Source organism: Danaus plexippus, chromosome 8, assembly GCF_018135715.1.
Source record: "Danaus plexippus chromosome 8, MEX_DaPlex, whole genome shotgun sequence".
NCBI classification, from domain to species: Eukaryota; Metazoa; Arthropoda; class Insecta; order Lepidoptera; family Nymphalidae; genus Danaus; species Danaus plexippus.
The window spans coordinates 6,052,928-6,077,337 of NC_083542.1; the positions used below are offsets into that span (position 1 = coordinate 6,052,928).

Consider the following 24,410-nt stretch of genomic DNA (forward strand, 5'->3'; position numbering starts at 1 on the left):
TCTTGACTCATTCCTATACTCATCCTTTGTAAATTGATTGAAAAAAAAAATATTATAACTCATTCTTAGATTTAGCCTCTAAACATTGACTACAAAAACTATGAATGAAAACAGGAAAAGACAATTACTGTTAATCTTTACTTATTTACAAATGATGCGTAGTTAATTGAAGTACTTATTTGTCTGAAGAAATCGATAAAAACAACAACACGCCATTATAAAACATGTTATTCATGATGTAAAATATACGATTAAAAGGATTTAGCCCGGGACCCTAATGCCATACTCTTTGAGTAGAAATTTTAATGAAATGCGAAACGGGTACTTTTAATGTCCATTTTGGCTTTACTGTGCTTAGAGTAAAATTAGGCGGGGGAAGTTATTGCTTTAGCAAAGTTGCGAGTGTGTGGAGAATAAAAGTGTGGTAATTATCCGTTGAATGGCCAACCAAATCTAACACTTCATTTCCACCATTTAACAGTGACCGAGTCAAGTATGAAACAAGATTAGGATATTGAAATTTGACTTGTAAAGCTGAATATACCGACTTTTTATGACTTCTTATAAGTAGCAAATTGGTTAATATTTAGATAGTTTTCTATTATCTAAGATAACTAGATTACAATTAGTTTGTATAAAAATAATGCAAGTTTATGTTAAAGGTTTTTTATTTTTAAATAATTGATGTTTCTTTTAAGTCTTTCTTCAAATCAATGTCATTTAAATAAAATAATACATTGCATATTTAATAAAATGTGAAAAAATATAATAAACAGAAAACATCCACTTAATGGACAGCCGTTTTGAAATCTATTGAAAAGCTGAACAACGTCTAAAAATAAAAATAAATAAAAACTTAAGTTGTACCTACATGCGAGTTTGAAGTCAAAACACGTATAATTCATTCGTAATTAAATTAGAATCCCTTTGAATCTAATTCAGTGACAGCTTATTCAGGTGCAACTTCGTAAAAGTCTGAGGGTCTCGAGCGTGACCTACAACGGGGTGTGGTATTTAAATTGTGCTCGCAATACTGAATGCATTTCATAGCATGAAATTTACTCAGATTATTCTTTTAGGATTTAAAATTATGCATACACGGAACCAGCTGCTTTTATATTCGGTCGATTTTGTGTATAACACTTTTATTTGTATGAATCTAAATAATATTTTTATTGATTTTTACGTTATATTTTAAAAATTTCGTCTCTTTCAAGTGAGAATAGTATGAGCAGAAAATTTGTACACACAACATATTCCCTTTCAAGTTAATATAAGTAACATACAGGTATGTACTTAGTTCATCCAATGATACGGCAGTTTCTCTTAAGAAAATTTACTTTCACACCATTTTTAGAGCAGATGATAATTTTCACCATAATTTTGTAACAATAACATACATTAGTAACAAATAAACTCATATTTCCATATAACACTTTATTACAACTAGAAATTAATCAATATACATTTCGTACATTAGAGGCATAGAGTGTGTAGATATGAAGAGCAAAGGGGATTCAGATAACATATGCCCAAACGAGTAAATAACATTAATACACAAATCAAAGGTTACACTTAAGACACACACAAAAAGAAAATATGTTTGGAAACACTCTCATCTTTATATTAATATTAAATTACATTAAAAATATTTCAAATCATATAAACATGTTTTAAATTGCATATTTTATACATTACCCACTTGACACTCCGCTTCTAATATACAAAAACTGTTAGTGCTAGTTTGTATGACTAATTAATTATTTTTATTTATTATATCACAAAATACGACTGATTCAATATCAAAGCACAGGCAAAACAAGTTTAGATCTTCCAATACATTACAAAACTAGGTACTAATTAATTTTAGATGATAAAAATGTTTTCCAACAAACAAATAACAGGTGATGACAAAAAAATAATAACATAAACACATTAAAGTACCTTTATGATTGTTGCTGGATAACATTACGGACAAACAGTTACCCGATAAAGTCAATCTTAAATTAATATATAAAATTAAACGAGCTTTATATATAGAAAAATTATCATATTGTATTATATATAAACAGCATTCTTCAGTCTATAAGTAATTCTTATTTGATAACACCTACAATATATAAATAATACTTTTCATAATATACAACAGAGATCACTATGCTAAAATTAATGCTGGACCTCTAACTATATGGCCATCGTTTTAGTCGAATTTATTATACAAAATATATAATTATAATTAAATGAATCATGTTGTTTTCAATATACATATAATTGTCATAAAACTGAACATTGTTGTCTAAACTAACATACCTTGTGCTAAACTTTAGGAACTACAATCAACCGACATTACAAAGGGAAGTTAATTTTTCAACCGCTACATAATATATATATATATTAATAAATAAACTGGAATGATATTAATTAATTTATATTACACACAAATTGATCTATGACTAATTATTTACAGAAAATATAAATTTATGCATTAATGAACAAGTTTATATAATGAAATACAAAAAATTTGGTACATTAAAATATATTTGTATAATAAGTAAGCAATCACTGTACTTTATTGAGCCAAGATGCTTCATTTAATATTAAGCACTTTATGATCCTTAACATTTGAATGCGCTATACTTTTTATATGAAAGCTTCTACTTATGGCATGGAATCATATCTTGTGTCGGATGTAAGTGGCTCGGTGTCATCTCGCTGTCTGAAGTTTAAAGCATTTCTGAAACTGTCCCTGAGTCGTTCAGTGAAGGTTTTATAGTCAAAGTTAACTTGTTGTCCGAAATCAAAATCAGCCACCTCCACTGTATATCTGAAAAAATATTAATATATTTAAAACCTAAATGACAATTTTACGTGATCCATATATCCACGTATAAATGCCCCTGATAGAATAAATGCTTGGTAGGAAATAATTTAACTGCTTGGTCACAACATTTGAATTTATATATTTATTTCATATTACAACAGCATGCAGAAATTTGCATAATCTAAGTACACAACCGTTTCCCGTTTGTTATTTTTGTACGAGAAAAGGGAAACGTGTCCTTTAAAATGTCATTGAACCTACGTTCATACGAATGCCAAAATTTTATGGTTGAAAACTGTTAATGCTACGTTTGACTGTTAAGATGCAAATTTGTATTAATCATACACACTTCGATTATCACACGATTCGTAAATGACGCGTTGACGTGGGTTCTTCTACTCAGATGTCTCTATTTGTTATGTGTAAGTTATAATATTCTATTATATCACAGACTAATTGAATGTCGTTTAAATCAACTAAATATCGATTGGTCTTTTCCGTGCTTTTCTTCGAATTAATAACATAGTTAATAAATAAATAGCTATTGATTGATATTTGATTCATATTTGAGTCGATTCTATTGAGTATTAAATTTCTTTTAATTATTAAAATAATTTTAAAACATGTTGTTTTATATACAGCACTGTAGTTGGCACTTGGCACTTTTTTAATATTTCAATTTAAATGGCCAACCACCTCGACAGAAGTACCTCTTTGAAAATTTAAAGGCCTTCTGACATTACAAGATAAGAGCATTGGCGCATAAAGACGAGTCAATTATACACTCTTAGAAATAATCTATTTTATCCCGAAAATTAAGATAAAGGCGCGAACTTTAGGATTTTCCAAATCATTTTTCTGTGCTCACTATTAAAGCTTTCAATTATTTTATTATCATCATATAATATTTTATTAATGAAAATATAATATTCTTTATCTTATGTGCTCCAAACGGGAATTTATGACTCTGTTAGCGACGGCACAGATAATAGAAGTTAACAGAAAGTGATAAAGTCTTTGATATACATATATATAAAGATTCCACATTTGTAATGCATCCATAACATAAGTGCATGTATACGAAGAAATACTGACATTTGCTTGATTATTTTATAATTTTTTTAAAATAAAAAGTCTAAATTTTTTTTAATGAAAAATGCTGTGTAACATAAATGTCATTAATAATTGAAGGCCACATTTAAAACATCCAACCATTTGACTGCATAACCGATCATTTTATGCAAAATAGTTATTTTATATTTACCTGGAGCGATGTTGGTAAAACGCGATACCAAACACCACTAATATAACAGCCAGCAGACAGAACACCACCGGCACCACTATTACAGATAACTGGGCGTGGACTGACGCTGGGGATCAAGAAGTATTTATTATACATATTATAAGTTTTTACTTCAATAATAATTCATAGACCAAATGGATTTCTAAATAGGGATGACGAACAGTCCAAAGGCGTACATTCTTTTATATGTACGCCTGATGTAGGCGTACAAACGACGGTTATTCTTATTTCAAGTAAAACAACGCGATTCATATTCATATTTTTCTTGGTACACTAGGTAATTACATATTTCATTACAAAGGAAACTTTAAAAATAAATTCTAAAAATATAAGAACTAGATAAGACATAGATTTCTTACGGGTGTTCAGGCTAAAAAATGGCCAAAAAATATCAAAACTAAGAAAGGGTTTGGTCTAAATATGTAAACTCTTTACAAAGAAAACTATACTTAGTAAATATATGCATAATAAAAATATGTAATGTTTCCAATTTCAATGGGATCACATTTCAATAACGACGAAGAAAAATTCAACTTAAATCATAAATAAAAAAATAATAATAACAATATATCATACCTTTATAAATATTGATGGTTGCTCTAGACACAGCCTTGCCTATTTCATTTTCAACAACAACAACCACTGTATGTTGGTTACTGTCTGAGAAATAATGAACTAGTGGGAACAAATTCGATAAGGTCCTCGTTTTGACAGCACATGTCTCATTTCCTGTTACATTATATTGACCCATTTTGTACATAGCACAGTAGTCGAAGGGCGGTGTCCCAGTGTATTTCACTTGTAAGTTCAACAGATCACCATGTTGGAGCCAATTCATTCCAGTTATATTAAGTGTTGATATCTGCTCTGAAATATGATCCCCATAATTTTCATTATTAATTTATATTATAATTACAAAAATAGCTTCAAAAAAATATGCACAGAAAGTTAGAAACTATAAATATGCATAAATGAAACCTTTAAAAAACATTATCAGTAGTCAGTTAATAATATATAAGACAATAATAATTATTTAACATAAATTAAATTGATAGATGAACACAGAGCATAATGTGAATCAATTGTAAAAGATAGTTTTTGAAGATACTTATAAAAAACTTTTTTAAATAGAGAACACTTTTTTGTAAAAAAATATAGCAATATCAATGGAAGATAATTTAAACAATATTGCTTGTCAATTTACCTCTTACACTGATTGTTTCCTGATAATGTCCATATGTGTAAGTCTCGCCAATAGGGACTATACTTGTGTTATGGCAAATAAAATCTTTGATGGGGCTTATCTTTGCCTTGTTTGATAGAGACCTCTTTGTGATTTTATGTGTATCATTGCTAAAATTGCCAGGTGTAGTTGAAGGAATTGTACTTGATGTAAGTGGCTTTGGAGTTGTTGTGGTTGTGGTTGTGGTTGTGGTTGTGGTTGTAGTTGTTGTGGTAGAGGTAGTAGTTGTTGTGGTGGTTGTAGTAGTAGTGGTAATTGGTGGCAGCGGCTCATTGTTGGCGACAACCAAAGCATCTATATAATGATCTGCCATCACATCTTGGTATGTGTAGTTCAGAGAAAAATCTGTTGTCTGATCAATATACAAGCAATCTATGAACCAGTATGTTACAACTGTAGAGGCATTTCTTTTAAGAAACTCAAGCTCATTCTCTGGCAGCTGTATATAATGATGCACAGTCTTATTGACAGCTACAAACTTATTGGGTCTGTCGAAATTGTTCTGATTAAGAATCAAATTGCCATTAAGTGAATCTGGAATACCAAATATATTTTATAATTCATTTTCAATTTGCTATAATATATATATATATAGTTACTATTTACCAGTGAGTTGAAAGTTGGTACTTGAAGTTGTAACTAGATACCATATTCCATAGAAACTTTTCATTAAATTAACTTTGACAGTATAATCACCAGCTTCATACATTGACCTTGGATACTCAACTATCCATTGTGATGTGTTTGATGATAAAATAAACTGAAAATATTAAAGTCATTAAGATAAGTAAATGTTCTTGTGTACATATCTACAAAAAAAAACTTGATTAGTTCTGGCTAAGCCACTGAATGGAGTCTCTTTAAGGCCTAGCTCTTTAGTATACTAAAAAAATAATTAAATTCTGATGGAAAAGAAACAAAATGCTATAATGTCAACAATTGTGTATCATAGCTTCTAGCTTTACCCCTACCCCACAACCATACATGTAACGTGACATATGATAAATGAATGAAAAAATTGTTATGTAATAAAAGTTTGATTAAAATATATAATTACATTAAAATAAATAATTAACACACCACTATGAAAAATATATTCAAATTCGATTTAACAATTGCACCCAAACAACACAAAATATCTATGTAATATAACATTTAAACATTTTTCAAAATTATATGAAAACATTTATAATGACATTTAGAAAATGGCAAGTCATTAACTACAAAAAATTTTGCTACAGAACTTCAATATTGGTTATATACTTGGACTACAAAGACAGACCATTGAAATTTACCCCTCCAGCTAATAATGAGGAGTTTATCAACTAAATAGCACCCAAAACAATGATTGTTAGAATAAATGTCTCTTAATCTGACGGTTACTTAATGCAAATCACAGAAATATCTAAACAAGTCTTTAATATGTACATTAATTTAAAGAAGACATTCTTATCAATACTACAATAACAATTGTATTGTATGAGTGTCATTACACTCTTCTGGTCTACAATATTACTCGCCAGTTTAGCATAATTATTACAAATAATGAATTTTCCCAGAAATATAAATTAAAAAAAAAAATCCAGATAAAAAATATGAAAAAAACGATTAGAATGGTAGGTGTTATTCATGATTAAATAATATGCAAATTTTTATTTGATTTGCATACTATGGGCTTTGGAAAAATACCCAGTTTATATTATCAATGGTAAAAGTAAATTGCTATTTACATTTATAGCATGCTAGATAATTATACATCCTTGGACTGCTAAAATGTTTATAAATTTATTAACATGTGCACTCTGTGGTCTATTAAATACTTAAATGGCCTTAAGAAATTTAACAATTTAAGGAGGATATTAATTTCCTTTGTGGCAGATATCTTTGAATAAACAAACAAGTTGTAAAGCAAATTTATAGAAAATATTTAAAAAAAACATGTCTCAGTTATGTTAACAGATTTGAGTGCAATTGTTAGTTTTATTTAAATAATTAACATACCAACATGTGAAGTTGTTTTGTTTTATTCTTGAATTTATTCTTTTTATAACACTATATTGTACTTAAATTTTTATTCCACATATGAGAATATATCTGTGGTGGTATTTTATCTTCTTTTTTAAATATACAATTTAAAATTATTTTTTTATTCAATTTAATTTTCATACCAGAAAAAACACAACAGATAACAAACAAACAAATTGAGTACAACTAATATGTTACAGATTACATATTATGTATAAATATAATAAGTAACCAATACCTATTAAAGTTCAGTAAAAATGGAATAATTATAACATACCAAGTTAACGCAGTTCTACCTTAAGAACTGTTCACTTGAAATAGTTACATTATTTCAGGAATAATTTTTTTTTCCTAATCAACTTACCTCCGCTGTATGCTGGGGCTGTGCATCATCCCAATACACATATTTAAGATTCTCGCCATGATAGCCAGCGACAGTGGCTGTAAATGTAAGATTAGACCCACGCACTGCTGGACCATCGCTTATTATCGACAGTTTCAGAGCAGAAACAGCTGCAATAAAAATGGCTTCTTAAATAATGTTAATATTAGTCGTGTTATTATTCCATAGGGTTATTTACTCTTTATATAACATTATATCGATGCTAAAAATGTGACTCACCTTTTTCAAATATAAAACTACAAAATAGCAACAGTAACAAACGAGCCATGGTAATTTGTTTTTAAACACCCTTATTATACGAATTGTCACCAAGTTATATTATTGTCCAAAAAAATTTTAATAAGTAAAACAAATTTGGAATAAGTATATAAATTACTTATTGAAAAAAGCGACACAGTTTAGTATTTTTCCTTTTTGGTATACTCCATTTACAGTTTTACACGCAGTTTATTCAATTTCTGTAATCTGCAATTTTGACAATAACATATTTCAAACATTACCAGTCATCAAAACAATAAATCAAACAGCTGATATTGTTTATATTTTTTGTGATACTTATTTATAAAAATTTCAAAATGTCTATTAAAGAAATAGATTGGAAATAATTTCAGAATATTTCTTTAAATTTAACCTGGAATAAAGTAATATTTGTACTCTTATATACATATCTATCAAAAATCAAAATAATTGTTTTGAGCTTAAAACTAATAAGACAAATTAATTAAAACGATAAACAGACATTAACCTTTTTGGAAAAATTTATGAGGTAAAAAATCTTTTTACAGCACAGCTTCCACAGAATATTTCATGCTGGAGACATTCTGTAGAAGTTCTGTGGAAGAAAAGAAAAATTACCAAGTACAAGTTGGCACACCTACCTGACGTTGGTATTTCGATGGATCTCTGAGTCAAATAGGGTTAAAGGAATGTCCATAGTAACCTACAATAGATACCAGGATTCAGACCAGCACACAAAGGAAAACTATCTTGCATGAGCAGTCAGAGTTTTAAAATATGGTTCTAAACATCCTATAAGTCAGTGAGCCTATCATGCTAAAGAAGTAGTTCGCTAAATGAAACTATAGATTACGCTCGCATTAAGCGGTTTCAAAACAAATGTAGAAATAGAGTCACAGTGGCTGTTTAATACGTTCTTACTCCTAAAACGTAAAAAAAAAACATGGAATCGAACTAGGAAAGGTGTTATTGTAAAAACATGACCAACTAATATAATTCTCTCCGAAAAGCAATTTGTTGATATATCAGAAAAATTTGGAAACAATATCAGATTTAACGAAATTCCCTTTGATTTCAAAAGAAAATTACCATGGGACTTAAGATGATACGCTTGCCACTATTGGTTGATTAGTTATGCATAACGTTAAAATACAATATGATTCTTTTACAAAAAAGGTTCAAACAAGGTAATTCCCATTTGGTTTAGAAGTTTACTATGAATGTTTCTTTAAATACTATTATATATTATAAATGTAGCTTCATTAAATACTAGTAATTTCACTTTATCGTAAAATAAGTAACATCATTAGCATAAAATATTTTTTTACGCAATATTGTAGATATAATATTTTAAATTATCCCTTGTTATTCCACGGAAAGCTAAGTCAAACTATATACTCAAAAATAGTATAAAATATTATTATTCATAATTAGTACAATACTGTAAGGTTTTAAGTAATTTGTATGTTACACATAATATGAGACTTATTTAAAATTTAACTAACATATTTATTTTCGTAATATTTACTATTGGCAATATTGCAAAGCGCACTGATAAATCAAATAGAATACTAGGTTACATACCTAATCTACTTTTCTTTAAATTCCGCTAACTTTTTATTCTCTATGATCAGTTTTATTTTAATCTATGTATGTTAAAAAAAATTAAATATCTAAACTTCTGTTTTTTTAGTCTACCGACAGAGAGATAAGCAGAAACATTAGTTCTGCGCAAAGTTGGTATTTTTGTATGTATTTTGGAAACAATATCCATTCACTTCAATATGTTTTCGCTGTGAATGTTTTTAGTTATAAAATAATTTCGCGTGGAGAATAACAGTATAGAAAAATGGCTACCGTTTTCGATAGTCCTTTTATTCGACAACGACTACATCGTCTACGGCATCGTGATTTCGACCTAGATGAAGATCAAAGATTTGGTCGTTGTGATTGCACGAGTTATTCCTATTTTGTGCTCTCCATGGTTCTATTTTCAGTTGGCACTGTTATTACAGTATTAGCATTGGGAGATACCGAAGGCTACATATTAAGTAATTTAGGCCACATGTGGCTCGTTGGACCTATATTTATATGTTCAGGAATGATGGTAGCTGTAAAGAGTATGTTGTATTTACGAAGAAAAAGCGTGATACAAATGCTTCTGCATCAACGTGCAATTATTAGAGTAAGTGTAGCAAGTTTATTTTAATTTATTAATACTTTTTCCAAAAAGTTAACACATAATAAAGCTAATAAACTCTTTACTTTATAATTATTTATTATCTCATATGTCATATGTAACCTTAACCCAGAATGAATTTCACATTATCAAAATTCAATATTGTCACTGCAAATAAACTCAGCTATAAGTTTTTTCTTCTTCAAGGATAATTTATTCAGTTAAATGTTTTGTTATTACTACTTAATTCACTTCCCTGAAGTGCTCTCTTATTATATGTATCATATACTTACAAAGTATTATTATAGTCATAATGACTTTGTGTTGAAAATATAATAAATATTTTTTAACCTTGAGATTATAGTTTACAATGTCATAAAAATGTTATGTCTACAGATCCTTAAAAAAATAATTTTACTGATAACTCATACAGTTTAGCTGTGTTGAAATTTAAAAATGACTTAAATTATTTCATAGTATTAAACTGCTATTGAAGAAACATGTAAATTATATAATAATCTTTTTTATTTAGGATATGGCTAGTGTTCAAGCAGAGCAAGCATACAGTGGCCAAGTTCCTCGGACAGCATCAAGTGCAACCTTGCCACCCTCATATGATGCTCTAATATCAAATGCAGCAACAAGTAAACCACAACCATCAAGTTCAGAACCTCCACCACCAACATATGATGAAGCAATGTATCTTTTTGATGATGAGAAGTTCCATACAGAAAATAAAAACTCCAATATAGCCAAGCAGGAGACAAGTCACCAAAATAACTCCAGCAATGACATTAAGCCCTAGTCTGTACATAAACACCTTTAGGATAGCGGCTTTACAAGCAGAACTTAAATCCTTCTTGTACTTAATACAATTGCAAAGTAATTTTTAAGTATTCTCAATTGTGCCTAAATATTGACTTGTTGGCAATATTAATATAATATTATATTGTACACTATGTGCTTTCACATGTGATTCAACATTTAACTGGTTTCTTATCAGTCTATATTCTTAGTTTTGATGCATTAATTCTAAGTTGATTCATAAGTTATAAGTTAAATATTCTTTTAAGTTGTATAACTTAAATCTTATATATTTAACAAATAAGTATAATTGTTATTTACTATGTATTATTCACCCAGTGTTGGGTAAAAGTAATATCTAGAATGTTCATTATATAAAAAAAAATCATTTGTCCATGAGATATGCATATACTAAGCAGGTTGTTAACAGATGTTCTGAATTTTTAAAACAAGTGTTTATACAAATATCAGCATTTATTTTTTTTTTGTTTAACAGAATGTGCATTTGTGAGAGGATAGTTTTCTTGTGAATGTAAATAATGTAGGTTCCTATGTGCACACTATAAATTTCAGTTATTTTTATTATAATCCCTATGTAAATATAATTTTTCAATATGTAGCGATTTATGATGTCCTTTTTGTCTATTTACAGAAAATTATTGAATTATAACACTTATGATTGTTAAGACTGAGACATTTACACTTTACATTGTTGGCCATTTACCATTACATGTATTGTATATAATATTTTGATCTGAGATAGTATTACTTCAGTCTAGGTTGAACAATGTATTAAGAATGTCTTCACTGTGATTATCATTTATTTAGAATAACCTTAGATCTGTGGGTTTTTCTCATTTAGTTTTTTTCCTTAAATTATTAGTTGTTTATTTTTCTTTTGAGGGTAAACTGTGTGTATTTATTGTATGAGGCTTTTTGACTTACTTTATTATGTTTATTAAAATAAAAAGTATGTATTTTTTTTATGTATTTCTTATTACCCATGGGCAAGTCAAAATTAAAATATTATGTACATGGTTTTATCATTATTTTATAACATTCTAACTACTATTAACCAAATATATGACCCATGGTATATCTTGTTTTATAAAAAAAACACAATAAAATATTTATATAACTTTATTTTCAATATTATAAAAAAAAACAATATTTTAACCCTAGATTTATGTTAATCTACCAAAATATTTAGCTCTAAAGCATGCATGTCTCAATTCAGGCCACTGGATTACAAAGACATCAGCAAAAAACTGTAAAATTTTCCCAGACAATGATAAAGTTCTCACTCTACATACACTTTCTATGAAAACAATTCGACAATCAAGAATGAAAAGACATCTTAACAAAAATGCAACTAAACAAACAGGTATGCAGGTTCCAGGGCCATTACAGAATATAACTTCTGGTTTGAAATGACATATTAGTGGTAAAGTATGCAAGGTTGCATTAATAGTAGTAAAAATAGAGGAAACATAAGACTGTTTCACATTTCTACTTCTTGGTATTCTATGAATCATAAAGACATTTTCTTTTTCAGCTTCTTTCACTTTATATTCACTACTGCTGTCATTATCCGCCAATATATAAAGGCGAGGTTCATATTTCTTTAAATCAATATGTGATATTATTCTTATCATTTCCGATGTATGTCCCCCAGAACCAATACAGAATATTGTTTTTAAAGTCCTATTTTTACTACTAACTCCACATTTCCCAGTGAAAACGTTGAACATTACGTAAGACACCCTGACTATGAAAAGCAGAATAATAAACATTATTATAGATATGATGATTCCCATTATGGCACAGTTATGTAGCGTTGTATTTTTAATGAAATCTTTATATAGTGTTTATAAACAAACAGATGTTTCAGAAACTTAAATCAATTGTTGTAACATCAGCTGTAATCACATGTTTGTGTTAAATATATTTAATATTACAAACTGTTGAACAGACATGGAATTAAAAGCATTAGTTTTCTTTTTTAGTGCCAGACCGCAGACGTCAAACGACAGTGATCGGTGACGGTGACTATCGCAGTGTTGCCATATACATGCATTTACAATTGTCAATTACAATTGACAATTGTATATGCTGAGACGATACGAATTACAAAACAAAATTATCAATACGGAGAATGTAATTTTTGCTTTCGTTAAGATTATTATTAATCTTAAAAATTATGCAATTTGGATGTTTTTCTTAAAATTAAGTTTTTCATTTTAATAAAAATAAAATGTTATATCTAAAATACTAAAAACATGTTTAATTAAACCTTTTTCACATGCTGGTTCCATGTTTACTATTCACCATTTTAATGTCTTCTATGAATTGGATTGGTTAATTCTATTGTGAATTTCTGGTTTAATTAATTAATTCTATTGTATATTGCTGGTTTTCAATTGCAAAAATTGGATTTTGGCAACATTTTAAAATGACAAGTGACAAGATTGCATGCTGTTTAGTTCGTTTAGGTAGTTATTTATATTAATGCCGAAAATTGAAGAAAATATTATTATTAAAATATGTGAACTTTCTATTTATTCGTGTTTATTCAATACTTATTTGAATCGTATCGACAAATATACGTAATTGTATTGTATAACGTAATTGTATATAGTTTTTAAAAATGAAAGTACTAAATATAGTAGGAATGAGTGCTGTTCAAATAATATCATGTTTATTTGTTGTTGCGTATTTGTTTGGTATATTAAATAATTATTTTAGTGACAAAAATAATTATTGCGCGATGACATTTATGTTTGAATATCCACAATTTGTAGTAAGTATTTTTATTAACATTTAATGATAAAATATTCTCAGATGTTTACCTTTTTATTCTTTCTCAGCGAATATCTTTGGAGGAAAATAAAAAATATCCTCAATATGGTCTATATGCCTATAGTGAAGGAAGATTTACTGAAAAGGCTAGAAAGATGTGGTAAGAATACAGTCCTTTTATGCTGAAACATGGACATTTTTCCTTGGTTAAATAAAACTATATAAAATAATCTATTATTATTGTTCTAGGTTTGATGGAATACCTGTATTATTTTTGCCAGGCAATTCTGGTAGTCACATGCAAGCTAGGTCTTTAGCTTCAGTTGCACTAAGAAAGGCTTTATCAGAATCATATGAATATCATTTCGACTATTTTACGAGTATGCATTCTTCTTTAAGTTTGTTATTTTATTGAGTATTCCAAGCAATAAGTGTAGATTTCATATTGCAGTTAGCTATAATGAAGAATTGTCAGGCTTATATGGGGGAGTTCTTCAAGGGCAGACTGAATTTGCTTCAGCATGTATAAATAAAATACTTACATTATATAAAAGCAATAAATATACTAAGTCAGTACCAACATCAGTAATTCTTATTGGACATTCAATGGTAACCAAATAGTTTTAATGAAGGATGGGTGCAATGTTTTTTGCAGTTTAAAATTTAAAAAAAATCATAATTTCAGGGTGGAATTATTGCAAAGAGATTACTAACATATCCATATACAAAAAATTCAACCAACATTGCAATAACTCTAGTAGCACCTTTGAAAGCACCAGTCATTAATTTCGATATACTTTTAAATGAATACTATATGCAAATGGATATGGAATGGATGGAATATAAACGATCAAATTTAAGACATGATAAGATTCTAATCAGCATTGGGAGTGGCCCTCGAGATATGTTGATACCAGCTGGTTTAACAGCTTCCAACTATAGCCATATTAATACTCTGGTACGGCATATTTTTTTCTTAAATCTAATATTGCACCATTAAATCTGAACATATTTTATGAAGGCCTTTAATGCATGACTAGTATTTTTGTTTTGTTGAGTACCTACTTTTTTTTTATTATCCTCAGGACCATAGCACTCATTACTGAGTCTAATACTGAATGTCATATCATAATTATATATTTTGTTGCTTTCATTAATTTTTGTTTTTAAGTACAGCAATAATAATTACAAACAAAAGTTATTTCAAAGCCTGAAGATTCTATTTATTGGTAGTAGATAATTTTGATCTTTTATTTCATTATGAAACAAAATATTTTTGAAAAATTAGTTTATGTTCATATAAATTATTATCCATATTTTTGTTCACAACCTAATTTACTTTACTTTCAACCATTCTTCATATCTTTCACATTTATATGAATCCCTCTTATATAATTTCAATCTTAATGAACATAACATTGTTTATATAATTGCTTTTCTAGTCTACAGCTATTCCAGGTGTTTGGGTTAGTCCTGATCATGTTAGTATGGTGTGGTGCAAACAGCTAGTGTTAGTTATCAATAGATTCCTATTTGACATTGTCGATACATGGACCGAACAGATATCGATCAACTCAGCATATATTGATCAAAAAGCTAGACAATATTTTAAGGTAATTTTAATAACTGATCTCACTTGTATATATGTATGTATTTGCATCTCAATATTATTATTTTTTAGGCCAATCGTTCAATAACTTTGGATACGTCTATATTACGTCATAACGTCAGTATGCAAGTCGACGGTTTTTGGTATGAAGATAGTAGGAGAATTTATCAGATATCACGACCGGGGATCGAAAGGTAAATATCTTATCATTTTGTTCTAGTTTCAACGTAAATATTTATTTGAAGTTGATGAATGCTATGACACATTATCGATAACGTTTTGGGTAAAGTTGTTGTAAATCTTAATTTTTTTTTTAAATATTCAGAGTATTATAAAAATTCAATTGCAATAAAATATCATCACTTAATTCACCCATTCATGTTTAATTATAAATAAAAAATCTTTATCAATGGTTGTGAATGTTCCATAAAATCCTTAAAGATAGCAGGAAATACATTACCGTAATATTATAAATATATTTTACAAAACTATAGTGAACGTAATATCTATAAAAAGCTCGCTACTGGGAACACGTCGACGCTGGCGTTTCTCCAAACGCAGATGATGCGTTCGTGTTATGAGTCTAAAATAAGTATTCCAATACCGCAAAAATTCATATATACATACCGATGTATTTAAACACAATTTTAAAATGCTTGCCTCCTCTATATTTTACTAGGAAATATAAGATTAATTTAAGATTATTTCCTCATATATAAAAGTATGATAACATCGTCTTATCTTATCAGTGAAAACATATATCTCATTTTTAACGTTGTCATTACTGACACAAAAATGTCTAATATAGAGCAAAGTACATGGTTAACGACCAAAGTAGGAAATTATAGTTAGATTTTTTTTATAAACCTTCTTCGACCTTACTAAAATATTACAAAGATAATGAAAATGAACATTCTTTTTTCAAATACCATAAATACTATTTAGTCTTATCTTGAAACGGAAGATAGAATAGTCAGTATCATTGAAGACAAAGTCATATTAGATTTAGAAGTTTTCAATAACCATGAAATACTTACCAAACAATCCATTTTCCACAGAACAACACATTTAATGATAAGATTAGTAAGTTTCCCTCAAAATAGATTTGTTGCAATCGAATCTACTAACGTTGATGATAAAGATTGGATATTTGGATGCACCGCTAAGGATGTCCACAATAATTACAGATATTGGTGAGTTTTTATGCCTTTCAATAAAAAATGCAATCCGGACAGCACTGAATCAAAAATATAATCTTTGTTTAACCATCTAGAAAAATTCCATTATCTTCGACCTTTTTCTTCCAGTTAGTCACGTAAAGATAATTTCTTTACCTTTCAGGTATGAATAAGCAATAAAGTAATCATATGTTTCGTTTCGATAAATTTAATACGTGCCTTTATTGGTAGTCTATAAAATAAAACAAATTAATGAACACTCATATAATTTTATGTAAATTGTACCTAATAATTTATGAATATTATTTTTATCGTTATCACTTCATTTTGATGATAAATATTAAGATGTTAATGAGTCATATATTATCAATTGAATGTAAATAATTATTCTATTTTTATTTCAGTTTCCAAGAGTATTTTTTTTTAACTGTGCATGTTATTTAAAATTATCGTTAAGATGCATCTAGTACGAGGAATTGAATTTGTACCTGAAAAATTTGAATAAAGTAACTTTACTAAATTATATAATGGAAGAATTATATTCAAGGGCGTAACTACCGCCGTATCTGCCGTATAAATTATAGACTATTGCCGGCTTCTGGATTTACCTATTTATCATTCACTTCGAAGGAATAGGGCGTCCAAACAAATTTTTATACAGTCACCCCCCCTCGGACACGCTACGCTTCTGATTATATTCCTTTAATGTCAAAGAAAATATATGTCGATATTTTGTGTACAATATTTATATTGCGTTAATTTATAGCAAAGAGGCGACATCACTAAGCGAACTGAGTCGATGGTCGGGCGCAGCAACCGATTACGGAAGGAGAAAGTTAGCGACGATCCATCTTCACCAAATAATGGAAGAAGAACCGCAATGGACGCACGTTATTGTTAAAGTTTCGCCAACTAGGAAACCGGTATGGATATTTATAACAGATGTTCTAAATATTTGCATCATTATTTCACAATGGTTGTTCTTTTTTTTTAATAATTTTATATCTTTTTTATTTATTTTTTCATTATTGAGTAAATATAAACCGTATTATGAATTCTTTATATATAAGTTAAAATTATTTGTATAACACTACTAGACTATAACATTAATTTTTAATAACAGCAACACATGTTTCTTGCAGATTGTACTTAACGTGGATACAAATGATTACGCTTCCAGACAAATAGAAGTATCAGCGCCATCGGATTATTCATTTGGGAAACGCGTTGTAATACCCGAAACAGTACCGAATAGTCTCTATTATGAGCTGATCCTATCAGAATTTAATTTAATACACCAAGCTTATTTATTATACGTGGAACCTACTGAAACATGTAAAGGACAGTATCATGTGTCAGCTGAAGTTCACGTGCCCTGGGCTCAGAATAACGAATATTACCATTATTTCACGTATGTGTCTTTATAATGGCAACACTTGATTTGTTTGCCAAAAAAAAAAAATTAGTTTGTATATGTATCATATAACGATGAATGATTTTTTTTGTAGCCCTCTCAAACGATCCCCGATGAAACTGCGATTATTTGAAAGCAATCCTAACATAACATTAGGACAAGACGCCACAGAAAAAGTTAAAATTACTTTATTGTTAGACCCACAATGCACCTTTAGTGTAAGGTTAGTTATTTAGACTTAAGGGGGTTCCACTTAAACTTATTGTCAAATAAACGTGCATTAAACTTTTGTAATTCGTTATTGTGTAGTTAAAGGCTGCTTAATAATTACGTGTTGGTTTGTAAATAAGTGAATAAAATTGGTAGGTACATATTTTAAGAATGTAATCCTTAGTCCGGTCAATTTAGATATTCGAAGTGACTTAAATTGCCACCAAGCTAAAAATCAGTAAGATTGATTAAAAAATAATTAAAAATAAAATTTGAATGTTTCCCATCTTTCCCCTGTAAGGGAAAATTTTTATTCAAGGTCAAAGGTAATAAAAATTAGTTTTTCACGATTTTCAGCAAAACGGTAAGTTTTATCATAAAAATACCTCAGATAAAAATTGTAGATCATAAAATTACATACAAAAAATTTATTAATACTTTTTTTCTACGACCCACCGTTTTTGAGATATAACGATTCAAAAAGTTGTAATTGTCATAATATACATGAGTACGCCACGTATATATACATCTCTATAGTTGTAATATATGTTAAAATATGAAAATGAAGAAGAACAAGAACAAGACGAACAAGAGCAAGAAGATCAAGAAGAAGAATTTGAAAGTTGAACGACTCGGGCGATTAAATCTGCTAATATCCATTATTTTGTCAATAGTTTCAAATTAAACAGGATCAAAACTGACCCGTGGAATAGGCCTACTGTTGAAACCACCTTAAAAAAACACGCGCTAAGTACACTACCTCATAGGTGGAGAGGAAACGTGTACATATGACGACTACAACTTTTACAACAATGACCTACAATTTTTGTCCGAGGTATTTTTATGATAAAACTTACCGTTTTGCTGAAAATCGTGAAAAACCATTTTTTTTTTACCTTTGACCTTAAATATTTTTTTTTCCTTACAGGGGAAAGATGGGGCACTTTAGAATTTTTTTTTATGATATTTTAAACAATCTTACAGATCTTCAGCTCAGTGGGAATTTAAGTAACTTTACTCTTATTTTTTGGTCTAATTTGGCCGGACTACCTTAACTTTTAAGTACGCGCCTTTTCCATATACTCACTATAAGTTTTAAAAACCGTCACAGGCACCAGTAATTAGATTGCTCTAGTCATAAAAAATATCTATAAGTTCTAATTGATGGTCATTTTATAATAATTTCAGCGATATATATCTCAAATAAATACTTAAATTTAACATATTTCCAAAAACAAATTTAAATAAGTACTCTAAAGTAAATAATAATAATAATAATAATTTCCTCTAATTTCAGTATATCAATATCCTGGTATCACCGTTTGGCTCAACTGTCTCGTAACTATACTCCGATTCTGGTTCCATATGTGGCAGCTATATTGCTACTGGCAGCTAGAAATAATATACTCAATATACAGAGTACTGGATGTCCTTCCATACATAGTGCCTTAATGAGTGACAGTGTTAGACCATATTTTGTGCTAGTCTTTGCCCGTCTAGCCATAACATCATTTATGTGAGTATTTATTTTATATTATTAAAAATAATTTTTACTGAATGTCAAAACAGAGTCATAATATCGTTTAGAAAGCTTGTACTAAAGTTATTTATTCCAAAACAATGTTTATTAATTTCTTTTGCAAAATTTTAATAAATATGTTAATATGACATTTATATTAATAACATGATAAAATTGTAGCCACATTTAGTTAAAGAAAAATTAATTAAAATGGCGAAACAATATTCATTTAACTTCTATTTATTTTTTCAAAGTTTTTGTAGTTTTATTTTATAAAATCTTAATAATTCTAGCAACAAAAAATCTTTATTTTGATTAATATTATATTTTTACAGGTCAGTTCCATTTTTATCTTTTCTTTTCGAGAATGCCAGTTGGAGAAATCTTGAATTACAATACTTTGTACGCTCGCTACTTGTGTTACCAACATACATGACAGCTCTCGGTATTATCAATATTGTTGCTCTGGCCCTGCTTGTTATTATGGTATTTTCATCTCAATTAGCACATCGATTGTTATTCAGGTATAAACTTTGTGTATTTATGTGCTAAAAGGTATGATAGGATCTATCCTTCTAAAAAATTTATACCTATTTTAATATACCTTGATTGGAAAAAGCAGATGGTTCAATTTGTATGGTTAGGGATTACCCCTTTTCTTATTCTATTCATTTAAAGATCCTACAGTCTAAGAAAAACCTTTTTCCCTCCAAAAAAGGAACCTTAGAAGTAAATTAATAAATGGTAAATTAATTAATGGTAATTTCTAGAAAATAGACTCAATATGATGAGCAACCAGCTCTGTTAGTTAATAGTAAATTTCAGTCATAAAAAACAATACTTCACAGTTTTGTTCTCCAAGACATTTCTAATTCTTGTATATCCAGAAAATGTGAATAAAGATGTAATATTAATTTATGCCTCTCTCAGGATAGTATGGCGTGGTGGAATGGGTCTGGCTGAAAAAATGGCTGTGGGTTTACAGAAAGTACCCATGCTGGTTAGTGCTGCGCTGATATGTGCTGTACCATTGTCTTGTGGGGCTGCATCATTGGCCGCTGGTGCCACATTCTATATGTTCATTGTAAGATATATTTGGGTTATCAATATATATATATAAACTTATGTAGATTAAAATCTGGTGAATTTGAGATAAGAAATAAAACATCTTACAGAAACAAACTTGTGAAGTGCAAATTTTTGTGCATGTGTGATGAATATACAAGTTTTAGGTGTGGATGGAAATGGTACGAATAGAGATAGTACGACATTCAAGAAAGTCTTCTCTGTATAAATTTTAATGATTTTTGTTTTAGCTGTCAAAAATGTATGAAGAATATTTAGAGGATTATGTTTATAAGCTGATGGCTAAAATGGCAAGTCGTATGTGTTATATGTTCAAGGGTAAGAAACCGAAAGAAGACTCAAAACAATGTACTCAAAAAGAAGACAATTCCAAAGATATTACTAATTCAGAGAATCTCAAAGCCATAGAGTTCAAAGAACATTCCAAAAAGGATGAAGATCAACCTGATAAACAAACGAATGATACTAAAAGTAACAATATACAGAAATGTGATAGCAGTGAGAACCTTATAGATGAGGAGCTCAGTAGTATAAATTTTCATGTCATGATGTTCTTTTTGTGGATGGCAGTAACTGTAGTCAATATTCCCGCTTTGTTGACATGGGCACGAAACTTCAAGTAATAATTTCAGACTAACATAATGTATATAATTATAATTTCGTTGTATATAATTAAAAATTATGTTTTCAGATATAGTATGGTCTTAAAACCTGACACCTCATACTACACTGGCCTCGTCATGGCAGCATGTTCATCAATTATTTGGCAGATGGACAGCCCAAGGAAAAACTTGTAAGATTGATATTGTTAATATTATGTATTCTTTTAGACTTATTGTGCTAAAACTTTTATCAAAGGCAACTATTACACACATATATATTATGGTATTATAGATATCTGATTTAATGTACTTTTTTGTGTTTCAGAAGAAACTATGAAATGGTGTCTTCCGCACTATTAATAATGGCTGTATTGATATGTGCTCTGGGACCATTTTCCCTCTCAATTGTAAATTATGGAGTGACATTTATGTTTGCAATAATAACTCTGCAGCAGTTATATGATGTTGATGATAACATTGATGAAAATTTGCTTACACAAGAGCCCTTACAAGATAAAGAAATTACTAATATAGACCAAGAAAATGAGGCAGACAAAAAAGATACTCAAGAAGAAAATTGTAGCAAAAAGGAAGATTTAAATAAAGATGCGGGTGAAAGTCTTAAAACTGATAATTATTCTGAGGCTGAGTGTGGCGATAAGTCCAGTGACTGCGATAAATGTGATGAGAGTCGAATTTACAGAGTTTTCAAAAATCTCAGAGAAAAATTTAGTTTTGGTGACAATGAATGAATTGTGCATAAAGTATAGACATTATAGAAAAATTTTAAATTATTTAAATGTTATTATTTAATTATTTCAACTTTGAAATACAATTCTTATTGTTAGTATGAGATTACTATAAGATTTCTAGTCAAACCACATTCTCAATCTAGCTATGAAATTTGGCAAGATATGCTTTCCTACATTTTAAATTAAAAATGTGCAGCTGCAGTTTGACACTTTAAACATATGGAAAATTTTTATAATCAATTTTAAGCTCAAACACATCCCAAGAGCATTATGAAATCATATTCCAAGTCGTTGATTACAGGAATTTAGTTGTTTAAATAATTAATTATAAATGATATTGCTTTAATATATATGGCACATTTGGTATTAATTATAATATCATTAATCGAAAAATTTAATTAATAATGTATATTCATATAGAACTGTACAAAATGGTTCACTAAAGTACAAGCCCAAAGGACCATTTCTCAAACTAAATAATGACATTAATTTCCAGTTTAATGTATTTTGTAATAAATAAAAAAAGTTTTACCTTAAAATCTATTTATTTAATCCAAGTAGATTCATATGAATAGTAAATACATACAAATATAAACAGTACTTCATTTTTTCCCCTTTTTACCAGATGATTTTTCTTCCGCATTCTTTGGATTTTGCCAATTCAATGGATTTCTGCGGTACATAGGCCACGGTGGTAGGGTTAATATTGCTGCAAGAACAAAGCCGGCTCCTAAAATATACACGGATTGAGAAAATTGTTGAACTATGTAGCCCCAGATAAAACCAACAATGCTGAACAATGTAATTATTGCTCTGTATAGTTTTTCAGCTTTTGCTTGACCGACATAATCTATGTGCGTTGGAATTGATGTAAAGAAATCCATTTTATGATCCTTTTTTAATTTAAGTTTGTAAATCGAAATCAAATTTCGTTTTAATATGTGACAATATCACGTCAGCTAGTATATAGACACGTCAAGAGTCAAGTCAGTACAGATAAAACAAATTGTAACAGCTTATCGATGCGGTTTTTTTTTACAAAGATCAGATATATTGATTCGAACAATACACACAAGTACTAGTATTTCCGATAATAAATAAAATACGTATGACACCGATAGATATCTGGTCTGTAGAGGGCATAATAATATATAGCCTATTTACAGGTCTTCAGTTGTTACATTTACAAATAAATAAAATATGCATACTTTCGTATCATATTATTGTTAAAACTATAAAGTATGAGGCTTAAAGACCTTGACAAATTTTGTTCTAAATTGAGATAAAACTTCTCAGCATATCATGGATTCACCGTGCGGGTGGCGGGTCCTTCGCGTCTCAGAGAGAGGAGCATCAATAGTACCTGGGACTTGCGACCCAGGTGTAGATTTAAGGGATCCCTATCTAACGCCCGTCAAACTGTCATCTCCACTGTCCAAGCTCCTCTCTCTTCATAACCTAATTTGGAACAAACCTACTAGGGCTGCCTTGCAAGTACGTTCTAAGAATGAATTGATGTTAGTTCTGGACAGACCCAAGTCTTTGTACGTTGTATAAAGATTTAGCTGTTATACCTCTCGCTCCCACTTCTAACGAGTAAAAATTTACGACGAACCTATTCCTAGTGAGTTCGTTAGTGAACTCGTACTACCTTTTAACCTTGATGGCATGGTCTTTGGGGATATTGGTTACTCAATGAAACCGAAGCTCGATAAACACAACGCGCTTTAAAATTCATGAATTTAGAAATATGTCTGGTCTGGACGTCGCGCATCGGCGCACAAATAATCTTTGGTATTTCATATTTCTTCTCATTCGTATCTATCATTATAAACAGAGTAAAACTTGACGTTTGATTTTATAGCTCTAGTGTCTTCTCTCACAAAACCTATTGATAGCACGTTTGTGGTTATTTCTTTTTGCGTTCTGGCTACGGAAAGACTAAGCGTTTCATGTATAATTTCTAAAACCCTATTGTAATGCCGCGAGTATTGACTGCTATCAAGGAGTACCTTACATGCCACCAGCAAATGCTTAGCATTTACAAGTACCTAAGATGTAACACGTTTTTTCGGTACCTTTACCCCCATCTTACTAGATTACTCTGATCTCGAAGAGTCATCTGGAATGCATTGACAAACATTTTTAGTAGTGCTGGGGATCAATAATGTATTAAGATGAGCCATTTTAGTGATAACGGGATGCAAAAATCTTCTATGTGTACAG

The 24,410-nt window shown here is 29.3% G+C and overlaps 5 protein-coding genes across 5 annotated transcripts; 2 read left to right on the forward strand and 3 right to left on the reverse strand.

Annotated features, from left to right (window-relative positions):
• Window positions 1–1,422: 1,422 nt before the first annotated feature.
• Window positions 1,423–8,268, reverse strand: LOC116774890 (uncharacterized). Its single transcript, XM_032667675.2, has 7 exons — window positions 8,015–8,268; window positions 7,757–7,905; window positions 5,974–6,127; window positions 5,329–5,901; window positions 4,701–4,991; window positions 4,086–4,191; window positions 1,423–2,824 (listed from the first exon to the last, which is right to left on the reverse strand). Exons 1-7 carry the CDS (start codon window positions 8,061–8,063, stop codon window positions 2,659–2,661), a joined length of 1,488 nt encoding a protein of 495 aa, XP_032523566.2. The 5' UTR covers window positions 8,064–8,268; the 3' UTR covers window positions 1,423–2,658.
• Window positions 8,269–9,696: 1,428 nt separating this feature from the next.
• LOC116775608 (uncharacterized) lies at window positions 9,697–12,050 on the forward strand. The gene is made up of 2 exons (XM_032668532.2): window positions 9,697–10,217; window positions 10,744–12,050. The coding sequence occupies exons 1-2, from the start codon at window positions 9,882–9,884 to the stop codon at window positions 11,014–11,016; spliced, it is 609 nt and encodes a 202-aa protein (XP_032524423.1). The 5' UTR covers window positions 9,697–9,881; the 3' UTR covers window positions 11,017–12,050.
• An 89-nt stretch (window positions 12,051–12,139) lies between these two features.
• On the reverse strand, window positions 12,140–13,062 carry LOC116772921 (UDP-N-acetylglucosamine transferase subunit ALG14 homolog). The gene has a single exon (XM_032665234.2). It carries the CDS (start codon window positions 12,830–12,832, stop codon window positions 12,200–12,202), a length of 633 nt encoding a protein of 210 aa, XP_032521125.2. The 5' UTR covers window positions 12,833–13,062; the 3' UTR covers window positions 12,140–12,199.
• Window positions 13,063–13,529: 467 nt separating this feature from the next.
• Window positions 13,530–22,226, forward strand: LOC116772411 (GPI inositol-deacylase). Its single transcript, XM_032664606.2, has 17 exons — window positions 13,530–13,815; window positions 13,883–13,974; window positions 14,064–14,194; window positions 14,266–14,423; window positions 14,500–14,772; window positions 15,257–15,427; window positions 15,496–15,617; window positions 16,482–16,616; window positions 17,368–17,524; window positions 17,744–18,012; window positions 18,110–18,238; window positions 19,523–19,741; window positions 20,080–20,268; window positions 20,675–20,828; window positions 21,061–21,449; window positions 21,522–21,623; window positions 21,758–22,226. Exons 1-17 carry the CDS (start codon window positions 13,663–13,665, stop codon window positions 22,182–22,184), a joined length of 3,270 nt encoding a protein of 1,089 aa, XP_032520497.2. The 5' UTR covers window positions 13,530–13,662; the 3' UTR covers window positions 22,185–22,226.
• A 484-nt stretch (window positions 22,227–22,710) lies between these two features.
• LOC116772422 (signal peptidase complex subunit 1) lies at window positions 22,711–23,170 on the reverse strand. The gene has a single exon (XM_032664619.2). The coding sequence runs from the start codon at window positions 23,066–23,068 to the stop codon at window positions 22,787–22,789; it is 282 nt and encodes a 93-aa protein (XP_032520510.1). The 5' UTR covers window positions 23,069–23,170; the 3' UTR covers window positions 22,711–22,786.
• Window positions 23,171–24,410: the final 1,240 nt, after the last annotated feature.